This window comes from Osmerus mordax, chromosome 2 (genome assembly GCF_038355195.1).
Source record: "Osmerus mordax isolate fOsmMor3 chromosome 2, fOsmMor3.pri, whole genome shotgun sequence".
Lineage (NCBI taxonomy): Eukaryota > Metazoa > Chordata > Actinopteri > Osmeriformes > Osmeridae > Osmerus > Osmerus mordax.
Window position 1 is genome coordinate 11,176,121 of NC_090051.1, and position 25,358 is coordinate 11,201,478.

The 25,358-nt window shown below is 40.1% G+C and overlaps 1 protein-coding gene across 1 annotated transcript in view; it reads right to left on the bottom strand.

The window, feature by feature from the left end:
* Positions 1–18,840: 18,840 nt before the first annotated feature.
* Positions 18,841–25,358, bottom strand: part of dars1 (aspartyl-tRNA synthetase 1) — a 53,727-nt gene continuing 47,209 nt past the window's right edge. Inside the window, exon 18 of the mRNA XM_067252339.1 lies at positions 18,841–19,281. Within this exon, the coding sequence (XP_067108440.1) occupies positions 18,980–19,281 (302 nt within the window). The 3' untranslated portion in view covers positions 18,841–18,979. The remainder of the gene's footprint in view (positions 19,282–25,358) is intronic.

Below are 25,358 nucleotides of genomic sequence, written 5' to 3' on the forward strand. Positions count from 1 at the left end.
AAGGTTTTTGATACAACCGGAAATAGCGGAAAATCTATACAACCGGAAATTGACGTCATAGGGTGCGTTGAACTCGTCTTCATCCAGGGAATCCAATGGTACCTCATTTTTGTAAATCAGTCATACGGTTCAAAAGTTGCGTGTGTAAACACAAGTCCAACTTTGACCCATTGGTGGCGCTAGAGTGGTCTGATGGGATACATGAAACTTGGTGTAGGTATAGAAGGAACTGTCCTTAATGAGTGTGCCAAATTTAACAAAAAGTTATCCAAGGGTTCTAGGGGCTGCCATTGACTCCCATGGAACTAGAATAATAATAATAATAATAATAATAATAATAATAATAAAACTAACAATAACAATAGGTTTCCTCCTTACGGAGGAATCCTAAATATAACTGCAAGCAGCAATGGCGGATTCCTCCAAACATTGCAAACCACTGAAAAATGTATATTCTTTACAAATAGTCACTGTAAAATTCCATGCCGCAGACTTACCAATGGGATACCAAATATGAAATGCAATACCATCAAGATCCACAAGGGCTTTTATTTAAAGCCAAGGAGTGAAGGGAGGGGGCTTGGTTGAGCCTACCCATTCCAGAAAGCCTTGTATCTTTGTGTATCAGGGCGTGGCCTGTAGCGTCACTTATGGGTGATATTGGGCCATTTGTGGTGTGGTAGTTACTCTTGGCCTATACTATAAATGTTTCAGGATTTTGAGAACTTTTACCATTGCATACAAAATCGGAAATGCAATACCATCAAGATCCACATGGGCCTTTGCTAAAGACCAAGCAATGAGTGGGGGCTTGGTCAGCCCACAATTGCCTGAAATGTTGTGTATGCGTCTCGTCAAGCTTGCGCGTGTGTCAAGGGAAAGGCTGAGTGTGTGAGAATGTGTAGCGCGCGCGCTGAGGAGCAGAGGGAGACGTTTCATTGGAAATTTCCTTAACAATTAGCCAAGCATGCATTTTTCAAATATTCACCAAAATTCAACTTTTCATCTTACAGTCAACTTTTTCTGAGATTTGTGTACTAAACATTCTCAAGAGTTTTCATGAACTAAAGGCAAACAAATCAACAGTTATTGGCCAAAAAACATTTTTGGTTCCTGCGGCCACGCCGATCACATGACACGATCACATGACACCAAATTGATTGGACATCCTCAGAAGACGGTTCCGAGTCATCTTACCAAGTTTGGTGTTGATATTTCAAAGATTTGCTGAGATTTGATCCAACTTCCTGTTTGGTTGCTTTGTTGACGATTTTGATTGGCTGTACCGGACAAACGGTTTTGAAATTCAAAAATCTGTTAAAGAATTCAGTGAGGGTTGCTCTGACGATGATACCTGCCAATTCTGGGGAAGATTGGACAAGAATTGTAGGAGAAGTAGCAAAAAAACGTGTTTCCTAAATCTTTATTGTACAAAAACATCCAATATGGCGGCCGTTATAGGTTATTGAGGCTTTTTTGTTCCTCATGAGAAATAAGGCATATCTAATGAATTTCAGAATTTTGGGACAAATGGGATGCGAATGGCATCACTTTGTAAATGGAAAATTGGGGCTTGGCCGTAGCGCCACCTATGGATAATGGTGCGTCATTTGTGGTGTGGTAGTTACTCCTGGCCTATACTATCAATGTTTCAGGATTTTGAGAACTTTTTCTAAAATGCATTACCATCAAGATCCACAAGGGCCTTCACTTCAAGCCAAGGAATGAGTGGGGGCTTGGTCAGCCCACAATTGCCTGAAATGTTGTGTATGCGTCTCGCCAAGCCCGCGCGTGTGTCAAGGGAAAGGCTGAGTGTGTGAGAATGTGGAGCACGCGCGCGCTGAAGAGCAGGGGAGACATTTCATTGAAAATTTCGTTAGCAATTAGCCAAGCATGCATGTTTCAAATATTCACATAAAATCGACTTTTCATGTTACAGTCAACTTTTCCTCAGATTTGTGTACTAAACATTCTCAAGAGTCTTCATATGAACTTGTGATTGAATCAAAGTATCAGTTTTTGACCGGCGGATGTGTAAAGCATTATTTTAGCGTTAGCGATAAATTCGATTTGCTTTATATCAATCATCTTTTGAGATATGAAGTTGCCTTTGCACATGGTAACATGTTGTAGTGTCGTCCACCGATATACCAAGTTTAGTGTTGATATCTCAAAGATTTGCTGAGATTTGACCCAAGTTCCTGTTTGGTTACTTTTTTGCTGATTTTGATTGGTTGTGCCGGACAAACGGTTTAGAAAATCAAAACGCCATGGGATAACTTTTGTGAGGCTTGGTCTGAAGATCATCTATGGTCATTTTGAAGAAGATATGACAATAATTGTAGGAGGAGTAGGCTTTCAAAGGTTTTTGATACAACCGGAAATAGCGGAAAATCTATACAACCGGAAATTGACGTCATAGGGTGCGTTGAACTCGTCTTCATCCAGGGAATCCAATGGTACCTCATTTTTGTAAATCAGTCATACGGTTCAAAAGTTGCGTGTGTAAACACAAGTCCAACTTTGACCCATTGGTGGCGCTAGAGTGGTCTGATGGGATACATGAAACTTGGTGTAGGTATAGAAGGAACTGTCCTTAATGAGTGTGCCAAATTTAACAAAAAGTTATCCAAGGGTTCTAGGGGCTGCCATTGACTCCCATGGAACTAGAATAATAATAATAAATATAACTGCAAGCAGCAATGGCGGATTCCTCCAAACATTGCAAACCATTGAAAAATTTATATTCTTTACAAATTGTCACTGTAAAAATCCATGCTGCAGACTTACCGATGGGACACCAAATCTGAAATGCAATACCATCAAGATCCACAAGAGCTTTTATTCCGAGCCAAGGAGTGAAGGGAGGGGGCTTGGTGAGCCTACCCATTCCAGAAAGCCTTGTATCTTTGTGCATCAGGGCGTGGCCAGTAGCGTCACCTATGGGTGATGTTGGGCCATTTGTGGTGTGGTAGTTACTGTTAACCTATACTATCAATGTCTCAGGATTTTTAGAACTTTTTACCATTGCATACAAAATCGGAAATGCAATACCATCAAGATCCACATGGGCCTTTGCTAAAGACCAAGCAATGAGTGGGGGCTTGGTCAGCCCACAATTGTCTGAAATGTTGTGTATGCGTCTCGCCAAGCTTGCGCGTGTCAAGGGAAAGGCTGAGTGTGTGAGAATGTGGAGCGCGCGCGCTGAGGGTCAGGGGAGACATTTCATTGGAAATTTCCTTAACAATTAGCAGAGCATGCATTTTTCAAATATTCACCAAAAATCAACTTTTCATCTTAGAGTCAACTTTTTCTGAGATTTGTGTACTAAACATTCTCAAGAGTCTTTATGAACATGTGATTGAATCAGAGGTTTTTGACTGGCGGGTGTGTAAAGCATTATTTTAGCGTTAGATAGAAATAAATTAGATTTCCTTTATTTCAATCATTTTTTAAGATATTAATTTGCCTTCTCACATGGGAACATGATGTAATGTCTTTGAAATTCAAAAATCTGTTGAAGAATTCAGTGAGGGTTGCTCTGACGATGATACCTGCCAATTCTGGGGACGATTGGACAAAAATTGTAGGAGAAGTAAAGAAAAAACGTGTTTCCTAAATCTTTATTGTACAAAAAAATCCAATATGGCGGCCATTATAGGTTATTGAGGCTTTTTTGTTCCTCATGAGAAATAAGGCATATCTAATGAATTTCAGAATTTTGGGACAAATGGGATGCGAATGGCATCACTTTGTAAATGGAAAATTGGGGCTTGGCCGTAGCGCCACCTATGGATAATGGTGCGTCATTTGTGGTGTGGTAGTTACTCCTGGCCTATACTATCAATGTTTCAGGATTTTGAGAACTTTTTCTAAAATGCATTACCATCAAGATCCACAAGGGCCTTCACTTCAAGCCAAGGAGTGAAGGGAGGGGGCTTGGTTGAGCCTACCCATTCCAGAAAGCCTTGTATCTTTGTGTATCAGGGCGTGGCCTGTAGCGTCACTTATGGGTGATATTGGGCCATTTGTGGTGTGGTAGTTACTCTTGGCCTATACTATAAATGTTTCAGGATTTTGAGAACTTTTACCATTGCATACAAAATCGGAAATGCAATACCATCAAGATCCACATGGGCCTTTGCTAAAGACCAAGCAATGAGTGGGGGCTTGGTCAGCCCACAATTGCCTGAAATGTTGTGTATGCGTCTCGTCAAGCTTGCGCGTGTGTCAAGGGAAAGGCTGAGTGTGTGAGAATGTGTAGCGCGCGCGCTGAGGAGCAGAGGGAGACGTTTCATTGGAAATTTCCTTAACAATTAGCCAAGCATGCATTTTTCAAATATTCACCAAAATTCAACTTTTCATCTTACAGTCAACTTTTTCTGAGATTTGTGTACTAAACATTCTCAAGAGTTTTCATGAACTAAAGGCAAACAAATCAACAGTTATTGGCCAAAAAACATTTTTGGTTCCTGCGGCCACGCCGATCACATGACACGATCACATGACACCAAATTGATTGGACATCCTCAGAAGACGGTTCCGAGTCATCTTACCAAGTTTGGTGTTGATATTTCAAAGATTTGCTGAGATTTGATCCAACTTCCTGTTTGGTTGCTTTGTTGACGATTTTGATTGGCTGTACCGGACAAACGGTTTTGAAATTCAAAAATCTGTTAAAGAATTCAGTGAGGGTTGCTCTGACGATGATACCTGCCAATTCTGGGGAAGATTGGACAAGAATTGTAGGAGAAGTAGCAAAAAAACGTGTTTCCTAAATCTTTATTGTACAAAAACATCCAATATGGCGGCCGTTATAGGTTATTGAGGCTTTTTTGTTCCTCATGAGAAATAAGGCATATCTAATGAATTTCAGAATTTTGGGACAAATGGGATGCGAATGGCATCACTTTGTAAATGGAAAATTGGGGCTTGGCCGTAGCGCCACCTATGGATAATGGTGCGTCATTTGTGGTGTGGTAGTTACTCCTGGCCTATACTATCAATGTTTCAGGATTTTGAGAACTTTTTCTAAAATGCATTACCATCAAGATCCACAAGGGCCTTCACTTCAAGCCAAGGAATGAGTGGGGGCTTGGTCAGCCCACAATTGCCTGAAATGTTGTGTATGCGTCTCGCCAAGCCCGCGCGTGTGTCAAGGGAAAGGCTGAGTGTGTGAGAATGTGGAGCACGCGCGCGCTGAAGAGCAGGGGAGACATTTCATTGAAAATTTCGTTAGCAATTAGCCAAGCATGCATGTTTCAAATATTCACATAAAATCGACTTTTCATGTTACAGTCAACTTTTCCTCAGATTTGTGTACTAAACATTCTCAAGAGTCTTCATATGAACTTGTGATTGAATCAAAGTATCAGTTTTTGACCGGCGGATGTGTAAAGCATTATTTTAGCGTTAGCGATAAATTCGATTTGCTTTATATCAATCATCTTTTGAGATATGAAGTTGCCTTTGCACATGGTAACATGTTGTAGTGTCGTCCACCGATATACCAAGTTTAGTGTTGATATCTCAAAGATTTGCTGAGATTTGACCCAAGTTCCTGTTTGGTTACTTTTTTGCTGATTTTGATTGGTTGTGCCGGACAAACGGTTTAGAAAATCAAAACGCCATGGGATAACTTTTGTGAGGCTTGGTCTGAAGATCATCTATGGTCATTTTGAAGAAGATATGACAATAATTGTAGGAGGAGTAGGCTTTCAAAGGTTTTTGATACAACCGGAAATAGCGGAAAATCTATACAACCGGAAATTGACGTCATAGGGTGCGTTGAACTCGTCTTCATCCAGGGAATCCAATGGTACCTCATTTTTGTAAATCAGTCATACGGTTCAAAAGTTGCGTGTGTAAACACAAGTCCAACTTTGACCCATTGGTGGCGCTAGAGTGGTCTGATGGGATACATGAAACTTGGTGTAGGTATAGAAGGAACTGTCCTTAATGAGTGTGCCAAATTTAACAAAAAGTTATCCAAGGGTTCTAGGGGCTGCCATTGACTCCCATGGAACTAGAATAATAATAATAATAATAATAATAATAATAATAAAACTAACAATAACAATAGGTTTCCTCCTTACGGAGGAATCCTAATAATAATAATAATAAAACTAACAATAACAATAGGTTTCCTCCTTACGGAGGAATCCTAAATATAACTGCAAGCAGCAATGGCGGATTCCTCCAAACATTGCAAACCACTGAAAAATGTATATTCTTTACAAATTGTCACTGTAAAATTCCATGCTGCAGACTTACCAATGGGATACCAAATCTGAAATGCAATACCATCAAGATCCACAAGGGCTTTTATTTCAAGCCAAGGAGTGAAGGGAGGGGGCTTGGTGAGCCTACCCATTCCAGAAAGCCTTGTATCTTTGTGTATCAGGGCGTGGCCTGTAGCGTCACTTATGGGTGATATTGGGCCATTTGTGGTGTGGTAGTTACTCTTGGCCTATACTATCAATGTTTCAGGATTTTGAGAACTTTTTACCATTGCATACAAAATCGGAAATGCAATACCACCAAGATCCACATGGGCCTTTGCTAAAGACCAAGCAATGAGTGGGGGCTTGGTCAGCCCACAATTGCCTGAAATGTTGTGTATGCGTCTCGCCAAGCTTGCGCGTGTGTCAAGGGAAAGGCTGAGTGTGTGAGAATGTGGAGCGCGCGCGCTGAGGGTCAGGGGAGACATTTAGTTGGAAATTTCCTTAATAATTAGCCAAGCATGCATTTTTCAAATATTCACCAAAAATCAGCTTTTCATCTTAGAGTCAACTTTTTCTGAGATTTGTGTACTAAACATTCGCAAGAGTCTTCATGAACTTGTGATTGAATTAGAGTTTTTTGACTGGCGGAAGTGTAAAGCATTATTTTAGCGTTAGATAGAAATAAATTAGATTTCCTTTATTTCAATCATTTTTGAAGATATTAATTTGCCTTCTCACATGGGAACATGATGTAGTGTCTTTCACGTGACACACCAAGTTTGGTGGTGATATTTCAAAGATTTGCTGAGATTTGATCCAACTGCCTGTTTGGTTGCTTTGTTGACGATTTTGATTGGCTGTACCGGACAAACGGTTATGAAATTCAAAAATCTGTTGAAGATTTCAGTGAGGGTTGCTCTGACGATGATACCTGCCAATTCTGGGGAAGATTGGACAAAAATTGTAGGAGAAGTAGCAAAAAAACGTGTTTCCTAAATCTTTATTGTACAAAAAAATCCAATATGGCGGCCGTTATAGGTTATTGAGGCTTTTTTGTTCCTCATGAGAAATAAGGCATATATAATGAATTTCAGAATTTTGGGACAAATGGGATGCGAATGGCATCACTTTGTAAATGGAAAATTGGGGCTTGGCCGTAGCGCCACCTATGGATAATGGTGCGTCATTTGTGGTGTGGTAGTTACTCCTGGCCTATACTATCGGAAACACACTAGATCTAGTGATAACAACTGGACTAAATATCAATAATATTTCAATAACTGATCTACCCCTCTCAGACCATCATTATATACTTTTTAATGTGGAAATTATCCTAACAAAAACCAAAAAAGAATTCTTAGTCCATAGAAGATATTTAGACGATACAGCTATGATGACATTTTCTGAACAATTTGCTCTACATGAGCCGACTTACCATGATTGCTCTCTGAATGAAATGGTAGAGAACCTCAATTATGCACTATTATCTGTGTTAGACTCTGTTGCACCACTGAAAACCAAAAAGAAGTGCACAAGCAGAACCTCCCCATGGCTGAGAAATAAAAATGTTAGTGAAACGAAAAGAAAATGCCGTGCAGCAGAGAGAAAATGGAGGAAAACAAAGATCACTATCCACTACAATATCTACAAAGATACACTAACCACCTTTAACAAAACCATCTGTCTAGCAAGGAGAGAATATTTCTCCAACATTATTACAGAAAATGCCAGAAATTCCAGAGTTCTTTTCTCCACCATTGACCAGCTGCTAAACACTGTCCCTGCCCCACCTCCATCCTCAGCAGTTAAATGTGAAGAGCTTGCTTTGTTCTTCAAGAACAAAATAACTTTGATTAGAGCGAGTATTATTAATAGTGGGGTCGAAACTGACATCAGTAGATTCTGCAACATAACCATGAGCACATTTACCTGTATCACACTTAGTGAACTTTCCAAAATTGTCAGCGAATCTAACTCCACAACCTCAGATATTGATCCTATACCCACAACATTCTTTAAGCGAGTGTTTGATAGTGTCTCAGGTCCGGTGCTAGAGATTATAAACACATCCCTTAGAACTGGCGTCTTCCCAGATGCCTTCAAAACAGCTGTTGTAAAGCCCCTATTAAAGAAACCCAAATTGGATAACAGTCTACTTGCAAATTACAGACCAATATCAAACCTCCCATTTATTAGTAAAGTACTGGAAAAGATAGTTTTAGTCCAATTAAATTATTTTCTTGAAGAAAATAACATCCTGGAAGTCTCGCAGTCAGGTTTCAGGAAATATCACAGTACTGAAACTGCTCTCACCAAAATAATTAGCGACCTCAGACTAAACTCTGATGCAAATAAAGTCTCTATCCTTATCCTGTTAGATCTCAGTGCAGCATTTGATACAATTGATCACGACATCCTAATCAATAGACTGGAAAAGCTTATTGGGTTCACGGATAGTGTATTGAACTGGCTGAAATCATATATCACAGGAAGGAAGTTTTATGTTAGTTTAGGTGACCATAGGTCCAAGAAACATCAGAACTGCTACGGGGTTGCTCAAGGAAGCTGCTTAGGTCCATTACTTTTTTCTCTTTATATGTTACCACTCGGCGACATAATCAGAAAACATAACATAGATTTCCATAGCTATGCGGATGACACACAACTATATATATCCACTGAACCCAACGATGCAACGGCCATCAATTCCATTACAAACTGCCTGTTGGCAATAAACAAATGGATGAATGATAACTTTCTTAAATTAAATGAAGACAAAACCGAAGTCCTACTATGTGGCCCCAAATCCAAAAGAGAGATGCTTATTAAGAATCTTGGAGGCTTAACCCCCTGTCTTAAACCAGAGGTGACGAGTCTCTGCGTAATCCTGGACTCAGATTTGAATTTCAACTCTCACATTAATAAAGTGACCAAAACAGCTTTCTTTCACCTGAGGAATATAGCAAAGGTACGACCATTCATAAACCAAAATGATGCAGAGAAGTTAATTCATGCTTTTATATCCAGCCGGCTGGACTACTGTAACGCACTTTTCACTGGTCTTCCCAAGAAAACCACTGAAAGACTACAGCTCATTCAAAATTCTGCAGCTAGATTATTAACCAAAACTAAAAGGAGAAAACACATTAGTCCTGTCCTAGCTACTTTACACTGGCTCCCTGTTACCTTCATAATTGACTTTAAGGTCCTTTTTCTCACATACAAAGCTCTACACGGACAAGGACCTAGCTACATTGCTAACTCCTTTATAAACTACACACCAGCTAGAACACTGCGATCATCAAATGCAGGCCTATTAGAGGTCACCAGAAGCAGTCATAAGAAGATTGGTGATTCGGCCTTTGTCAATTACGCCCCAAAACTATGGAACAAATTACCCATAAATATTAGGGAAGCTAACACTCTAGACATATTTAAAAGACAGCTTAAAACCTACCTTTTTACCGAAGCATTTAAGTAATTTTATCTCAAAAGGGTTTTCCTACTTTTTAAAGTTGTTTTCTCTCTTGAACAGAGATCTTATTGGGATTTTTATTATTGTTTGAATTATTTATCACTTGTATTATTGTTTTTATTGATTTTATGTAAAGCACCTTGAGCTACAATTCTTGTATGAAATGTGCTATATAAATAAAGTCTTACTTACTTACTTACTTACTATCAATGTTTCAGGATTTTGAGAACATTTTCTAAAATGCATTACCATCAAGATCCACAAGGGCCTTCACTTCAAGCCAAGGAATGAGTGGGGGCTTGGTCAGCCCACAATTGCCTGAAATGTTGTGTATGCGTCTCGCCAAGCCCGCGCGTGTGTCAAGGGAAAGGCTGAGTGTGTGAGAATGTGGAGCGCGCGCGCTGAGGAGCAGGGGAGACATTTCATTGGAAATTTCCTTAACAAATAGCCAAGCATGCATTTTTCAAATATTCACCAAAATTCAACTTTTCATCTTAAAGTCAACTTTTTTTCTGAGATTTGTGTACTAATTCTCAAGAGTCTTCATGAACTTGTTATTGAATCAGAATTTTTGACTAGCCGATGTGTAAAGCATTATTTTAGCGTTAGAAATCAATTAGATTTCCTTTATTTCAATCATTTTTTAAGATATTAATTTGCCTTCTCACATGGGAACATGATGTAGTGTCTTCCACGTGACACACCAAGTTTGGTGGTGATATTTCAAAGATTTGCTGAGATTTGATCCAACTTCCTGTTTGGTTGCTTTGTTGACGATTTTGATTGGCTGTACCGGACAAACAGTTTTGAAATTCAAAATTCTGTTGAAGAATTCAGTGAGGGTTGCTCTGACGATGATACCTGCCAATTCTGGGGAAGGTTGGACAAAAAGTGTAGGACAAGTAGCGAAAAAACGTGTTTCCTAAATCTTTACTGTACAAAAAAATCCAATATGGCGGCCGTTATAGGTTATTGAGGCTTTTTTGTTCCTCATGAGAAATAAGGCATATCTAATGAATTTCAGAATTTTGGGACAAATGGGATGCGAATGGCCTCACTTTGTAAATGGACAATTGGGGCTTGGCCGTTGCGACACCTATGGATAATGGTGCGTCATTTGTGGTGTGGTAGTTACTCCTGGCCTATACTATCAATGTTTCAGGATTTTGAGAACTTTTTCTAAAATGCATTACCATCAAGATCCACAAGGGCCTTCACTTCAAGCCAAGGAATGAGTGGGGGCTTGGTCAGCCCACAATTGCCTGAAATGTTGTGTATGCGTCTCGCCAAGCCCGCGCGTGTGTCAAGGGAAAGGCTGAGTGTGTGAGAATGTGGAGCACGCGCGCGCTGAAGAGCAGGGGAGACATTTCATTGAAAATTTCGTTAGCAATTAGCCAAGCATGCATGTTTCAAATATTCACATAAAATCGACTTTTCATGTTACAGTCAACTTTTCCTCAGATTTGTGTACTAAACATTCTCAAGAGTCTTCATATGAACTTGTGATTGAATCAGAGTTTTTGACTGGCGGATGTGTAAAGCATTATTTTAGCGTTAGATAGAAATAAATTAGATTTCCTTTATTTCAATCATTTTTTAAGATATTAATTTGCCTTCTCACATGGGAACATGATGTAGTGTCTTTCACGTGACACACCAAGTTTGGTGGTGATATTTCAAAGATTTGCTGAGATTTGATCCAACTTCCTGTTTGGTTGCTTTGTTGAAGATTTTGATTGGCTGTACCAGACAAACGGTTTTGAAATTCAAAAATCTGTGAAGAATTCAGTGAGGGTTGCTCTGACGATGATACCTGCCAATTCTGGGGAAGATTGGACAAAAATTGTAGGAGAAGTAGCAAATAAACGTGTTTCCTAAATCTTTATTGTACAAAAAAATCCAATATGGCGGCCATTATAGGTTATTGAGGCTTTTTTGTTCCTCATGAGAAATAAGGCATATCTAATGAATTTCAGAATTTTGGGACAAATGGGATGCGAATGGCATCACTTTGTAAATGGAAAATTGGGGCTTGGCCGTAGCGCCACCTATGGATAATGGTGCGTCATTTGTGGTGTGGTAGTTACTCCTGGCCTATACTAGCAATGTTTCAGGATTTTGAGAACTTTTTCTAAAATGCATTACCATCAAGATCCACAAGGGCCTTCACTTCAAGCCAAGGAATGAGTGGGGGCTTGGTCAGCCCACAATTGCCTGAAATGTTGTGTATGCGTCTCGCCAAGCCTGCGCGTGTGTCAAGGGAAAGGCTGAGTGTGTGAGAATGTGGAGCACGCGCGCGCTGAAGAGCAGAGGAGACATTTCATTGAAAATTTTGTTAGCAATTAGCCAAGCATGCATGTTTCAAATATTCACATAAAATCGACTTTTCATGTTACAGTCAACTTTTCCTCAGATTTGTGTACTAAACATTCTCAAGAGTCTTCATATGAACTTGTGATTGAATCAAAGTATCAGTTTTTGACCGGCGGATGTGTAAAGCATTATTTTAGCGTTAGCGATAAATTCGATTTGCTTTATATCAATCATTTTTTGAGATATGAAGTTGCCTTAGCACATGGTAACATGTTGTAGTGTCGTCCACCGATATACCAAGTTTAGTGTTGATATCTCAAAGATTTGCTGAGATTTGACCCAAGTTCCTGTTTGGTTACTTTTTTGCTGATTTTGATTGGCTGTGCCGGACAAACGGTTTAGAAAATCAAAACGCCATGGGATAACTTTTGTGAGGCTTGGTCTGAAGATCATCTCTGGTCATTTTGAAGAAGATATGACAAAAATTGTAGGAGGAGTAGGCTTTCAAAGGTTTTTGATACAACCGGAAATAGCGGAAAATCTATATAACCGGAAATTGACGTCATAGGTTGCGTTGAACTCGTCTTGATTCATGGAATCCAATGGTACCTCATTTTTGAAAATCAGTCATACGGTTCAAAAGTTGCGTGTGTAAACACAAGTCCAACTTTGACCCATTGGTGGCGCTAGAGTGGTCTGATGGGATACATGAAACTTGGTGTAGGTATAGAAGGAACTGTCCTTAATGAGTGTGCCAAATTTAACAAAAAGTTATCCAAGGGTTCTAGGGGCTGCCATTGACTCCCATGGAACTAGAATAATAATAATAAATATAACTGCAAGCAGCAATGGCGGATTCCTCCAAACATTGCAAACCACTGAAAAATGTATATTCTTTACAAATTGTCACTGTAAAATTCCATGCTGCAGACTTACCAATGGGATACCAAATCTGAAATGCAATACCATCAAGATCCACAAGGGCTTTTATTTCAAGCCAAGGAGTGAAGGGAGAGGGCTTGGTGAGCCTACCCATTCCAGAAAGCCTTGTATCTTTGTGTATCAGGGCGTGGCCTGTAGCGTCACTTATGGGTGATATTGGGCCATTTGTGGTGTGGTAGTTACTCTTGGCCTATACTATCAATGTTTCAGGATTTTTAGAACTTTTTACCATTGTATACAAAATCGGAAATGCAATACCATCAAGATCCACATGGGCCTTTGCTAAAGACCAAGCAATGAGTGGGGGCTTGGTCAGCCCACAATTGCCTGAAATGTTGTGTATGCGTCTCGTCAAGCTTGCGAGTGTGTCAAGGGAAAGGCTGAGTGTGTGAGAATGTGGAGCGCGCGCGCTGAGGAGCAGAGGGAGACATTACATTGGAAATTTCATTAGCAATTAGCCAAGCATGCATTTTTCAAATATTCACCAAAATTCAACTTTTCACCTTACAGTCAACTTTTTCTGAGATTTGTGTACTAAACATTCTCAAGAGTCTTCATGAACTTGTGATTGTATCAGAGTATCAGTTTTGCACCGGCGAATGTGTAAAGCATTATTTTAGCGTTAGAAATAAATTAGATTTCCTTTATTTCAATCATTTTTGAAGATATTAATTTGCCTTCTCACATGGGAACATGATGTAGTGTCTTTCACGTGACACACCAAGTTTGGTGGTGATATTTCAAAGATTTGCTGAGATTTGATCCAACTTCCTGTTTGGTTGCTTTGTTGACGAGTTTGATTGGCTGTGCCGGACAAACGGTTTTGAAATTCAAAAATCTGTTGAAGAATTCAGTGAGGGTTGCTCTGATGATGATACCTGCCAATTCTGGGGAAGATTGGACAAAAATTGTAGGAGAAGTAGCAAATAAACGTGTTTCCTAAATCTTTATTGTACAAAAAAATCCAATATGGCGGCCGTTATAGGTTATTGAGGCTTTTTTGTTCCTCATGAGAAATAAGGCATATCTAATGAATTTCAGAATTTTGGGACAAATGGGATGCGAATGGCATCACTTTGTAAATGGACAATTGGGGCTTGGCCGTAGCGCCACCTATGGATAATGGTGCGTCATTAGTTGTGTGGTAGTTACTCCTGGCCTATACTATCAATGTTTCAGGATTTTGAGAACTTTTTCTAAAATGCATTACCATCAAGATCCACAAGGGCCTTCACTTCAAGCCAAGGAATGAGTGGGGGCTTGGTCAGCCCACAATTGCCTGAAATGTTGTGTATGCGTCTCGCCAAGCCCGCGTGTGTGTCAAGGGAAAGGCTGAGTGTGTGAGAATGTGGAGCACGCGCGCGCTGAAGAGCAGGGGAGACATTTCATTGGAAATTTCGTCATCAATTAGCCAAGCATGCATGTTTCAAATATTCACCACAAATCGACTTTTCATGTTACAGTCAACTTTTCCTCAGATTTGTGTACTAAACATTCTCAAGAATCTTCATATGAACTTGTGATTGAATCAAAGTATCAGTTTTTGACCGGCGGATGTGTAAAGCATTATTTTAGCGTTAGCGATAAATTCAATTTGCTTTATATCAATCATTTTTTGAGATATGAAGTTGCCTTTGCACATGGTAACATGTTGTAGTGTCGTCTACTGATATACCAAGTTTAGTGTTGATATCTCAAAGATTTGCTGAGATTTGACCCAAGTTCCTGTTTAGTTACTTTTTTGCTGATTTTGATTGGCTGTGCCGGACAAACGGTTTATAAAATCAAAACGCCATGGGATAACTTTTGTGAGGCTTGGTCTGAAGATCATCTCTGGTCATTTTGAAGAAGATATGACAAAAATTGTAGGAGGAGTAGGCTTTCAAAGGTTTTTGATACAACCGGAAATAGCGGAAAATCTATATAACCGGAAATTGACGTCATAGGGTGCGTTGAACTCGTCTTGATCCAGGGAATCCAATGGTACCTCATTTTTGAAAATCAGTCATACGGTTCAAAAGTTGCGTGTGTAAACACAAGTCCAACTTTGACCCATTGGTGGCGCTAGAGTGGTCTGATGGGATACATGAAACTTGGTGTAGGTATAGAAGGAACTGTCCTTAATGAGTGTGCCAAATTTAACAAAAAGTTATCCAAGGGTTCTAGGGGCTGCCATTGACTCCCATGGAACTAGAATAATAATAATAATAATAATAAAACTAACAATAACAATAGGTTTCCTCCTTACGGAGGAATCCTAATAATAAAACTAACAATAACAATAGGTTTCCTCCTTAAGGAGGAATCCTAATAATAATAAAACTAACAATAACAATAGGTTTCCTCCTTACGGAGGAATCCTAATAATAATAAAACTAACAATAACAATAGGTTTCCTCCTTACGGAGGAATCCTAATAATAATAAAACTAACAATAACAATAGGTTTCCTCCTTACGGAGGAATCCTAAATATAGCTGCAGGCAGCAATGGCGGGTTCCTCCTCAGCATTGCAAACCATTACAAAATTGACATGACACAGACATGTATTTCATACAACATTTCAAGACAATTGGATCAATGGCTGATTTGAAGTCATTTTTTGAAATTCTTCACAAATTGTCACTGTAGAGAAATATCCATGCTGCCAACATTATGGTTTCTTGAGACTTCTTTGTTCCCCATTGGCAATAAGGCATGCGTATGAACTTTTAGACATTTTGGACTGACAGGGTTAAAATGCCACCCTTTTGAAAGTGTCAACTTTGAAACGTGTTCTGTCAGGCCACCTGTGCTCTGGTCAGGCCCATCATGCAGAGATCCATTCTTTAAAAGCTTTGATTACAACAATAACTTTATGAAAGTCAGAATACACTTTAGTAAAGGACGTATGTAGTTTATGTACTACTACTGCTTGCTCTGCCCACACACTTTCCCCATCCATGCTGTTTCCCTCTTTCCCAGTGCAGGTGGTGCGGTGGCCGCATGAGGTTTAGGTGTAGTCCAAAAGTTGCCTCCCACAATCAAAACATATTAACCGCAACATTGTTTTCAAACTTTCTCAAAGATGGCTTGAAAACCACAGATATTGACTCTCTTCTTGAGTAGATCTCTTTCCAGAATCTCAGTCAATCCAGAATCAAGATTAGCCTCATAGGCAATTGGTCTGGTCTAGGGCACAGCCCACGTTCAGCTCCTTGCAAGTATACCCTGTATACGGCCTAAAATGGCCGACTCTCTGTTCCCATTAAACTACACAGCATGCACACTCAAGGTGACCAACAAGATTATATTAACTAACAAACAATAACATTACAAATATCTAACTGAACGAACACAACAACTAAAATCCCTTGCGTAGCTGTTGTTTTTGTACATGCCGCACTGCATGCTGGGTACCCAAGAGCGCTGATGCTGATTATCTAGCTGTGCTCCGACTGCGTGATATGACGCTAGTGGCGTGCTGAGGTCTCAGAGTCTCCTGCCCGAGTTCAAGTTCTGCCCGATTAGCAAGCTATTTTTACTAATGTTTTGTTAGCAATTGAATGGTAATGCAAGCTAGCTAAAAACAATGTTAGTTAGCTTGGCTAAACTGGTTTTCATAGCAACAGAAATCAACAAATCAGATCAGTCGAACTTTATTCAGAAATGGGGGGATGGCGGGAACATTAAAGGTGTAGGTACAGTAAAAGTGAAATGGAACGCGTCTTTCTGCCTTGAAGCTGCGTGCGCATCAACAAGACCCCATCTATAGACAAGTTTACGCGCCAAATCCCAGGGGGCCGCCATAACTCTACACAAATGCATTTCATTTCCGCCGGAAGTGGTTTGCAAAGCGTCTGCCGGTGTAAACACAGCGATGTTGATGCTAGCTTGGGATCACGGTTCTACTACTTTGACATACTTGTCGTTTGACATTTACTACTGGATAAGTTGCCAACGTCGTCGCCATACTTTTAAGTACATTTTTGAGTAGATTTATAGTTATAAAGCTTTTGCCAGTCCATCATTTTGTAGCTTTTAACGTGGAGAAAAGGCAATGTCAGAAGATGACTTTAGTCGGTGATTCATTAGAACATTTGTTGTGTAGCTCTTCAATCTCTCAGCAAAATGTAGGCTAATTATTTGGCTAAAGGATGCCACACGTATCAGACATAAGTTGTTCTATAAATTCGTAGCCCGGCATTAAAAACATTTATAGTCGGTTGACTGATCGCGTTGTTGTACCCAGTCAAAGGAATAAACACACAGGAACATCATGAACATTCAATGGTCTTGCCAGTTATCCTGGCAAAACATGTAGCATAATGTTCTTTATTTATTGCCAGGACACGGTCCAAGTAGCCTAGGTATACATAACATTGAAAGCTAATTCGTTTGGAATTTCTAGGCTATTGATGTTACATGTTGATGTTCAGCCTATTAACAACTTCAGAAGGACAAGACAGGCAGTACACTGTTATCCTTATTTAAGTGGCTTGTCACTGCCTGAAGTGCCGACTTATCTATCTATTCTTCCTATGAACCCGGTTATGACTGCTTTAAACAAGCACCGGTTGGCTACACACCTCATGCCGGGCTTTTACAGATGTGTGTATTGGCACTTTGAAAGGTTTGAATTATTATATCCACATATCAATGTATAATTATTAAATCCACTACAAAGGAACACCAACAAAATGTGAATAGCCTACAAACAATAACCATACTACTGTAGTATAACTGTAACAGGCTAGAGGCGATTCTAGGTTTTAAAACTGGTGGTCGTAGCACTCTATCTAACTCAAATCAAATTTATTTGTATAGCCCTTTTTACACGCAAGCATGTCACAGAGGGCTTCACATATGCCCATAGAACTGCCCCTCAACCAACCTAAACCCTCAAGGATTCACTTCCGTGAATCACTCGTTCAGGTGCTTTCTCGAGTGTTTGCAACCAACTACCGCACACGTCGTTCCCGAACCACTTTTCTTCATGTTGTAAATTGTATATCCTCTTTGTCACTGCGATATCAGTGCTTTGTCGGCACAACGGAGCTAGCTAGCAAAACAAACCCTGCTTGCCAGAACGGAAGTGAATTGCATCGAAGGGAGGAGTTTAGGAAGTAGAGCGGAAACGGCTCATAAACTTGTCTATATGTAAAGATAACATCCAAGCTAACAATTTCGCCAAATCTGACTGCAGCTTTGTATACCATATGTACCGTGTTATGGTTGTTTGAGTTAAACAACTCGCTAAATGAATTAAATGTCTGTTAAATGTCAAATCCAACTATAAATGTATAAAAGAGAGAGTTCCAATCAAATCTGAATTTGTTTTAAACCTAGAGGTTTAAAAGGCTACCTTTGCCTAAACTGACATGCACCAACTCAGAGAACTGAGTTTCAACAGCCATTTACACATTTAGTCTCTATTTGTTACTCTACTCTTAAGGCATGTTTAACTTAATGTCTGCACCTCTCTGTCACCAACTGTCTCTGGAGTGGGGGGTGGGGGCTTCACAGGGTGTCTACAGGTATAAACAAGTTAAATGTAAGACCTTTTAATACCACTTCCAAATGAAATTAAAGACCAAACTTACGATGGAAATACAAATCAAAAGTGGAAATACACAGTCATCTTTCCAAGTAAACACTGATGTCTGTTCAATATGAACAGTATGGTAAAATGACAATAATCGGTTGAGTTTAAGAACATTGACTAAATGTGTGTAATGCGAAAGGATAACACAAAAATGTAATTGCTGTCCTAAATTATACTTATTATTACACTAGGGTGGAAATGGTGGAGCAGAAACTAACAATTCCATGAATCCCATGGAAACAAAGGCAAATGTGTGAGATGTACTGATGTGGAGCACAAATGATCCAAGAAGCAGTACTTCTCTTGAGTGGTTTTTATTCAGATGAATAATCATTGGATTCAGGTCAAAAGTCTATCACTTGAACTAGTTTCATCACTTAAGACACAAAGTCAGCAGCTTGGCATACTGGCACATGGAAAGGATTAAACATTTAGACTTTCATCAAAGTAATGCTGGCTTGTCCTTTTTCATCAATGTCCTCAAAAAAGCAGGCTGCAGAGCTACTGTGTCTGTGGGGTGACTGTCTCTGGAGGGCTGGCAGGCAGGGGCAAGCAGGGCCTGCAGGCAGGCAGGCAGGCAGGCAGGCCAGCTGGATGAAGCTGTCCTGGGGTCAGGGCTGAAGAGAAGCTGTCCACCTAGAGAGGGGTAGTCCAGCAAGGGGTCTGTGTGGATCTCACCATCCTCGAGTCTGTTGCATCCTCTGTTGAACTCTGTTGAGCAGGCCTCTGCATGACCCTCCAGACCTGTCAAAGTGAAGAAAGGGTCCATGTCAGTTGTGAAAAATGAAGCTTTTCCCATCTACACTTGATACAGACTTCAGTTTTGACTGTGAAATGCAGTGTCATTACTTGAACTTCAATCCAAATGTGTTGACCTCATGGAGACCCATGCAGTCACTCAAAACACGGGTTCGATTCCAGGCTCTGGCAAGAGTATTTACCTCTAAACTGGTCAATATATACACATCTGACAAAAGACCAGCTCGACCTTTGCTTGTAAACAGTGATTCTGACTGTCAGAGACCTTTAAATAGCCTGACTTACCGAAATTGGCTAAACTAGCCTGGCTAACGTAGGTCGCTTTCTCAGGGCATATGACGAATGAAACAGGCTCGCCTTGAAAAATCAGATATACTGACTATCTTTAGCAGGCCCTTGTCTACAAAAAGCAGTCCTCCCTGACGTTTTTGGAGTAGAATTGAGTGAAATACAAAATTGTTTACACACTGCCAGTGGGCGAGCCGAGCCTGACTCTGAGGTAACGTTAAAACAATGTACCCCCGGGACGCAGTATCACTCCAATTGCAAGTCCACAAAACACAAAAATAATCTGAGCATCTGGCTAAAAGCACAATTCCCGCATCTCCTAAAGGCTGCTCTCCTCGACCTTTTTGATGAACAATTCGCCGAGGTGCAAAATGACTCACTAATTAAAAACACAGAGGAAAAAAGCTAGAGCTACAATAGCTACTTTTCGAGTTCGGTTTTCCGTCACTTCAGAATCACGATCTAAAAGGTATAAAAGTGCTAAACCTTCACCATAATTCAAGAGTAGTGTACTTTCACAAACCCAATCATGAATTCTAGCTTAAAATGTGTAAAAACAGGACTTACCGAAAGTGGCTGTAGCAACACGGCTATCACGGGACTACCTAGCATCCACACCGTGTGGATGCTAGGTAAATGTTCGTTTGTGTCTCTGCCTAGCTCGTTAGCCATCACAGCTGCGCCATCACCGTGGCAACCAAACAGACACGCACCATGAAAGCAGAATTGGGTACACGTTTTCGAAACTGCCAAGAGTTGTATTTCTGACCACACAGACATATAAAGGATATCTCTGGTTTAGGCAGAGTCTTGGGTCACGGAAAATATCATTATTTTTTGTATTGGAGGTACAGTTTTGCGTCTAGGTTAACTTGATTGAGGTGTGGAGTCTAGCTACATTTCTGTTATTCTCTCTTATAATCAAGCTAGCGCGATGGCTCTCCATAACTAAAAACGGTTCGACTTTTTTTCCCCACAATCGACCAAATTGGCCAAACAAGGTATGTTGCTACATTGAGCTTAAAGTGTACATGATCTAGCCTCCATTCTACGACTTTCATCTGTAGTTTTATGCCTTCCCACGTAGGAGGGGACGTTATTGGGACTTTGCATAACGTTCCCTAAAAGTTATCTAAATGTGATGAACGTCCCGAACCTTTACAGAACATTGGGGACGTTTGTAAAACGTTCTCATTTGGTTCTGAATGTACTTTTTTGAACGTTTCCTGTATGACTTTATAGAGACGTTCCATGTTCGTTATTTTGTGGTCACACCGCAAACATTACAAATATGACATTTGGGACTTTTAAAGAACGTCCCCGTATAGTTCCCTGAAAGTCACATGGGGACGTTCTGTGTAAAGGGCCTCTGTTCAAAAAGAACAGGTCTTTGTAGACAGTTAAGTTTAAAATGGAAAATTACACAATTGCTTCTCCCCCTCTTCATGTTTTTACTTATGAATTTATATTGATTATAATTGTCACAAAATCTGTGAAAAATAAAGTTCATTTATTAAACAGACCTGTTTCATTAATAGATTCTTTTTTCCCATTTACCTTTGTTGCATAAGGCAGGCTGAAATTATGTATTATATATTATATTTTGATTTCATTTTCTTCCAGGTAGAAGTAGACACACTCTTGGGCTGATACCTATGTCTTTGATGGAACATGCCAGGCTTGAGTTGGGGGGGCCAGATGTGTACCCAATGTTTATATAGTGGGTGTTTATAGCAGTCCTATCAGGTGGTTGCACTGTCCAAAGACAGAGATGATACGTTAGTCTTTTCAGGCTGTTCCTTAGATGGTTTGTTGTCAAATGAATGTCCTTATGTAAAAATAATCGATTAAAAAAGTAATGTACCATAATGTATATATTATATTGCTACAGTTTTGAGTGTGTAATATTTTTGCTGGTACTTTTTTGTTCTCAATATTAGAATTGATACTCTATCCCTACAGCCACTTCATGGAAGAGGAAATCCAACCAGACATATCAGGTGATTATTATCCCCATAACCAATATTGAACACTATCAGGATTTGTAGAAGCATTATTTCTGTTCATACCAACCCCAACTAACCTAAATTGTTAGGCTACAATCAGTACACTGGTAGACAGTCAAAAGTGTATAATTTATTGAAGGTTGTGGAGACAATGGTGATAACTGACGAGGGAAAGGCAATGATGGCGGATGTGGAACTGTAGCTGGGCTGAGCTGGATGCTGTTGAGGGACCAGCAGAGGTCCTCAGGAAGAGGTGTTGAGGGATAAGGCGAGGTCCTCATATATGGGGACACCCAGGAAACTGAAGACAAAGATTACTTGTATTAGGCTGATTTTTACAGTAGTATTAAGTAATCAATAAAGACATTAGGAATCATTTTGGCCACAAGTTACTTTGACAGAATGCATGTGAATGGATGAATCAGTTACACCAAGAGTGAAAAATAAATACTTGTTTGTAACATATCCCCCTGTACTACTAACACACAACATGTATGGCACAAAAGTCCCCATTCATATGGGTACATAAGAGGAACACACCAAACAAGGTGGCTGGATTAAAACCACCACTATTACCAGAGACTTAACTCACGAGCCAGGCCGTCTCGTGGATGGTTCAGTTTACACATTCAAATTGTGCTAACAAACGTTATTCTTCGCAGTTGTTGGTGGATTTGGAAAAGAAAAGACATAGGTTATTTATAGAGTTTAACGTAGTGCTAGGATCTTAGTTTTATTAGACTAGTTTAATATTTTAGAGTAATCGTTTTCGATAGTTGTTTAGATATTGCTAGTATAGGTTTTTGTATTTTAGTGTAGCTTAGAATTAGTTAGGTTAGTGCTAATTGACCACCACCAACTTCGACTACTGTAGGCTAGCTACCATCGCCGTTGTCAGGTGAGGCTACACTGGTGTATGCAGCTAACATAGCTATTGCTTTACATGTAGAGCTAATGTTTTGTTAAGGTTAATGTGGGTATAAACTTGTAAGAGTATCTTTTGTCTAATTTCCGACAAAATAACCATGTTGTACTGTACTGTGGTAAGTTTTTCTATGCTAATGTGACAGTTGAAAAACCTCGGTGGTACTGTAACGGCTAACATCAAATGCCTTGCGCGAGCGAATGAATAGCTGTAGCTAGCGAGCGGGGAGTCATGACGGTTAACCTAAAAATACTCGACATAATGGATACAATAATATTAATTGGACATGTTAGAGTTAACTTCTGACAAAGGAAAGTCGTAAAAGTTCCAACCTGCAAAATACATCCGCATTGACCGGTAATCGAACCACGCAAAAACTGTTTACTGATGTAGCACTCTAGTCCACTAGGCTACATACACTATTATAACACTGATGTAACTCTAGTAGCCTATATTAGTTTCTGTCCGATTTGGACAAGGGTAAAAAATATATAAAAGTCAGTCATCTTTTGACATATTGTAACATTAAGATAATTGCCATTTATAACATTATATTCCGTCATAAATATTTGCCAAGTTTTACAATATCTTCTCTTTACAATGCTTTCCAGACCCTTATGCCGCTTTTGAACCCTGCCTTCTTCACTGTTACAATGTCATCTTACAAGGTAAGACGGTAACTGTAATACTTTACTGCAACAACAAAGATGTCAGAATAAATGACCTTTATGTATTTAAAACAAATTATATATTAAGTGCACATTGTGTACTTATTTGTAGAGACAAAAACATAGAGCTATATCACATAGCTGGATGACTGCAGAAGCCAGGAGAAGAGAGTACAAAAGACTTTGGACAAGGGTACAGAGAAGAACGAGTAAAATGAATGCAGGGAATCCTAGTATGCCAGACAGTGAAACCGTCAATATGTCTCACAATGACATAGACCTGCAATTGCTGCAAAATACAAATGGAGAATCTGACGGTGACACGAATGAAATGTCATTTCACGACACTACCATTAATGATGCAATGGTTGTAGATACAGGGAATATGGATCCCGAAACTTCGGATAGCGACATGGACACAGTGTCATTAGAGAATTCTGCCAACAATGAAATGCCCACTGACAACTTAGCAGAGGAGTTAAAAAAATGGATCAGTGTCTACAACATTAAGCACAATGCTGCAGATGCCCTGCTCAAAATTCTTAGGGATCAAGGACATGAGGACCTTCCCTCTACGGCTAAAACATTGTTGAAAACAAAACGTATCCAAAGCCAAATGGTGTCTGGAGTGGAATGTGTCAATTTTGGAGTGACGGAACAACTAATCACTTGTCTGAATCGTTATCCCTGCGATGTTAGAGACATCACTGAGATTGAGATCTCCCTCAATGTAGATGGACTGCCGCTCTTTAAGAGCACATGTAAATCCTTCTGGCCTGTACTCTGCACAGTTCATCTAAAACCAGCAAACACATTTCCTTTAATAATTGCTCTTACCGAGGCCAAGCCCAAATCACTGGACAAGTTGTAGCAGATGAACTTAAAACAATACTGATGCATGGATTGAAGTGGGGACAAAGAACACTAAGTGTGAGACTGAGATGCATTAGATGTGATGCACCAGCAAAAGCCATGCTGAAGTGCATCAAACAATTCTCTGGCTACTATGGCTGTGATAAATGCACCCAAAAAGGCAACTGGGAGGGGCGCATGACCTATCAACAAGTGCATGACCTCAATCTCAGGGATGATGTCTCATTCAGAGAGAAACACCAGCCAGAACACCACCATGAAGATGCAGTGTGCCCTTTCAGCGACCTCCAAATTGACATGGTCAGATGTTTCCCTGCAGACTACATGCACCAGTGCTGCCTGGGAGTTATGAGAAAACTGCTAATACTGTGGTCACAGGGCAAGACGGGGCATCAGTTAAGGGAGGTTGACCAGAGGCTTATGTTAGAGGTGCCATTCCCAATTATTTTGCCAGGAAGCCACGCAGTCTTAAGGAATTGGAGAGGTGGAAGGCCACTGAGTTTAGGCAGATTTTACTTTACACAGGAAAAGTTGTTCTGCGGGGAATTCTGCCAGAAAGACTGTATCATCACTTCATGGCCTTTAGTGTGGCTATGTGTATACTTGTCTGTCCCCACTTAACGCAGTCGCACAGCATGTATGCCCATGAACTCCTGACCTACTTTGTGGAAGAAGGCCGGCAGATATACGGAAGAGAATTTCTTGTGTACAACGTGCACTCACTGCTTCACCTCGCGGCTGATGCCACCAGTAATGGGTCGTTGGACAAATGTAGTGCCTTCACTTTTGAAAGCTACCTCTACCAACTGAAGAAGATGGCTAGGTCAGGGAACCATGTCCTCATCCAGGTGGCAAAACGGCTCCAAGAACGTTCACAGATTCTAATTCAACCAGGTGAACAATCAAGACCACTTGAAATGAAACATCCAAACAATGTTTACATCATCAGCCCAACATCCTGCTGTCAAGTGCTGGAGAGGACCAACTCCGGACAGTTTTTATGCAGAGTATTTTCGGAGTTGAAATCATATCATATCCAGCCATGTGATTCCCGAATGTATGGAGCCTATCTGTGTGGTTCTTCAAAAATGGAGGTTCTGAACAAGAGCAGCTTGAACGGGAGAGCTATGATCCTGGTGGATGAGCATGGCCACAGACTGGCTCTTTCTGCCCTCCATGATCTGGAATAATCCCTTTGTTAATAATGTACGTGTTGTTGTTTTTTCTGTCAAAGCAATTTTCTCATATTTCTTAAATGATTGTGCTCTTGGCCTTAATTTGTAAAGAGTGTATGTTCTTATT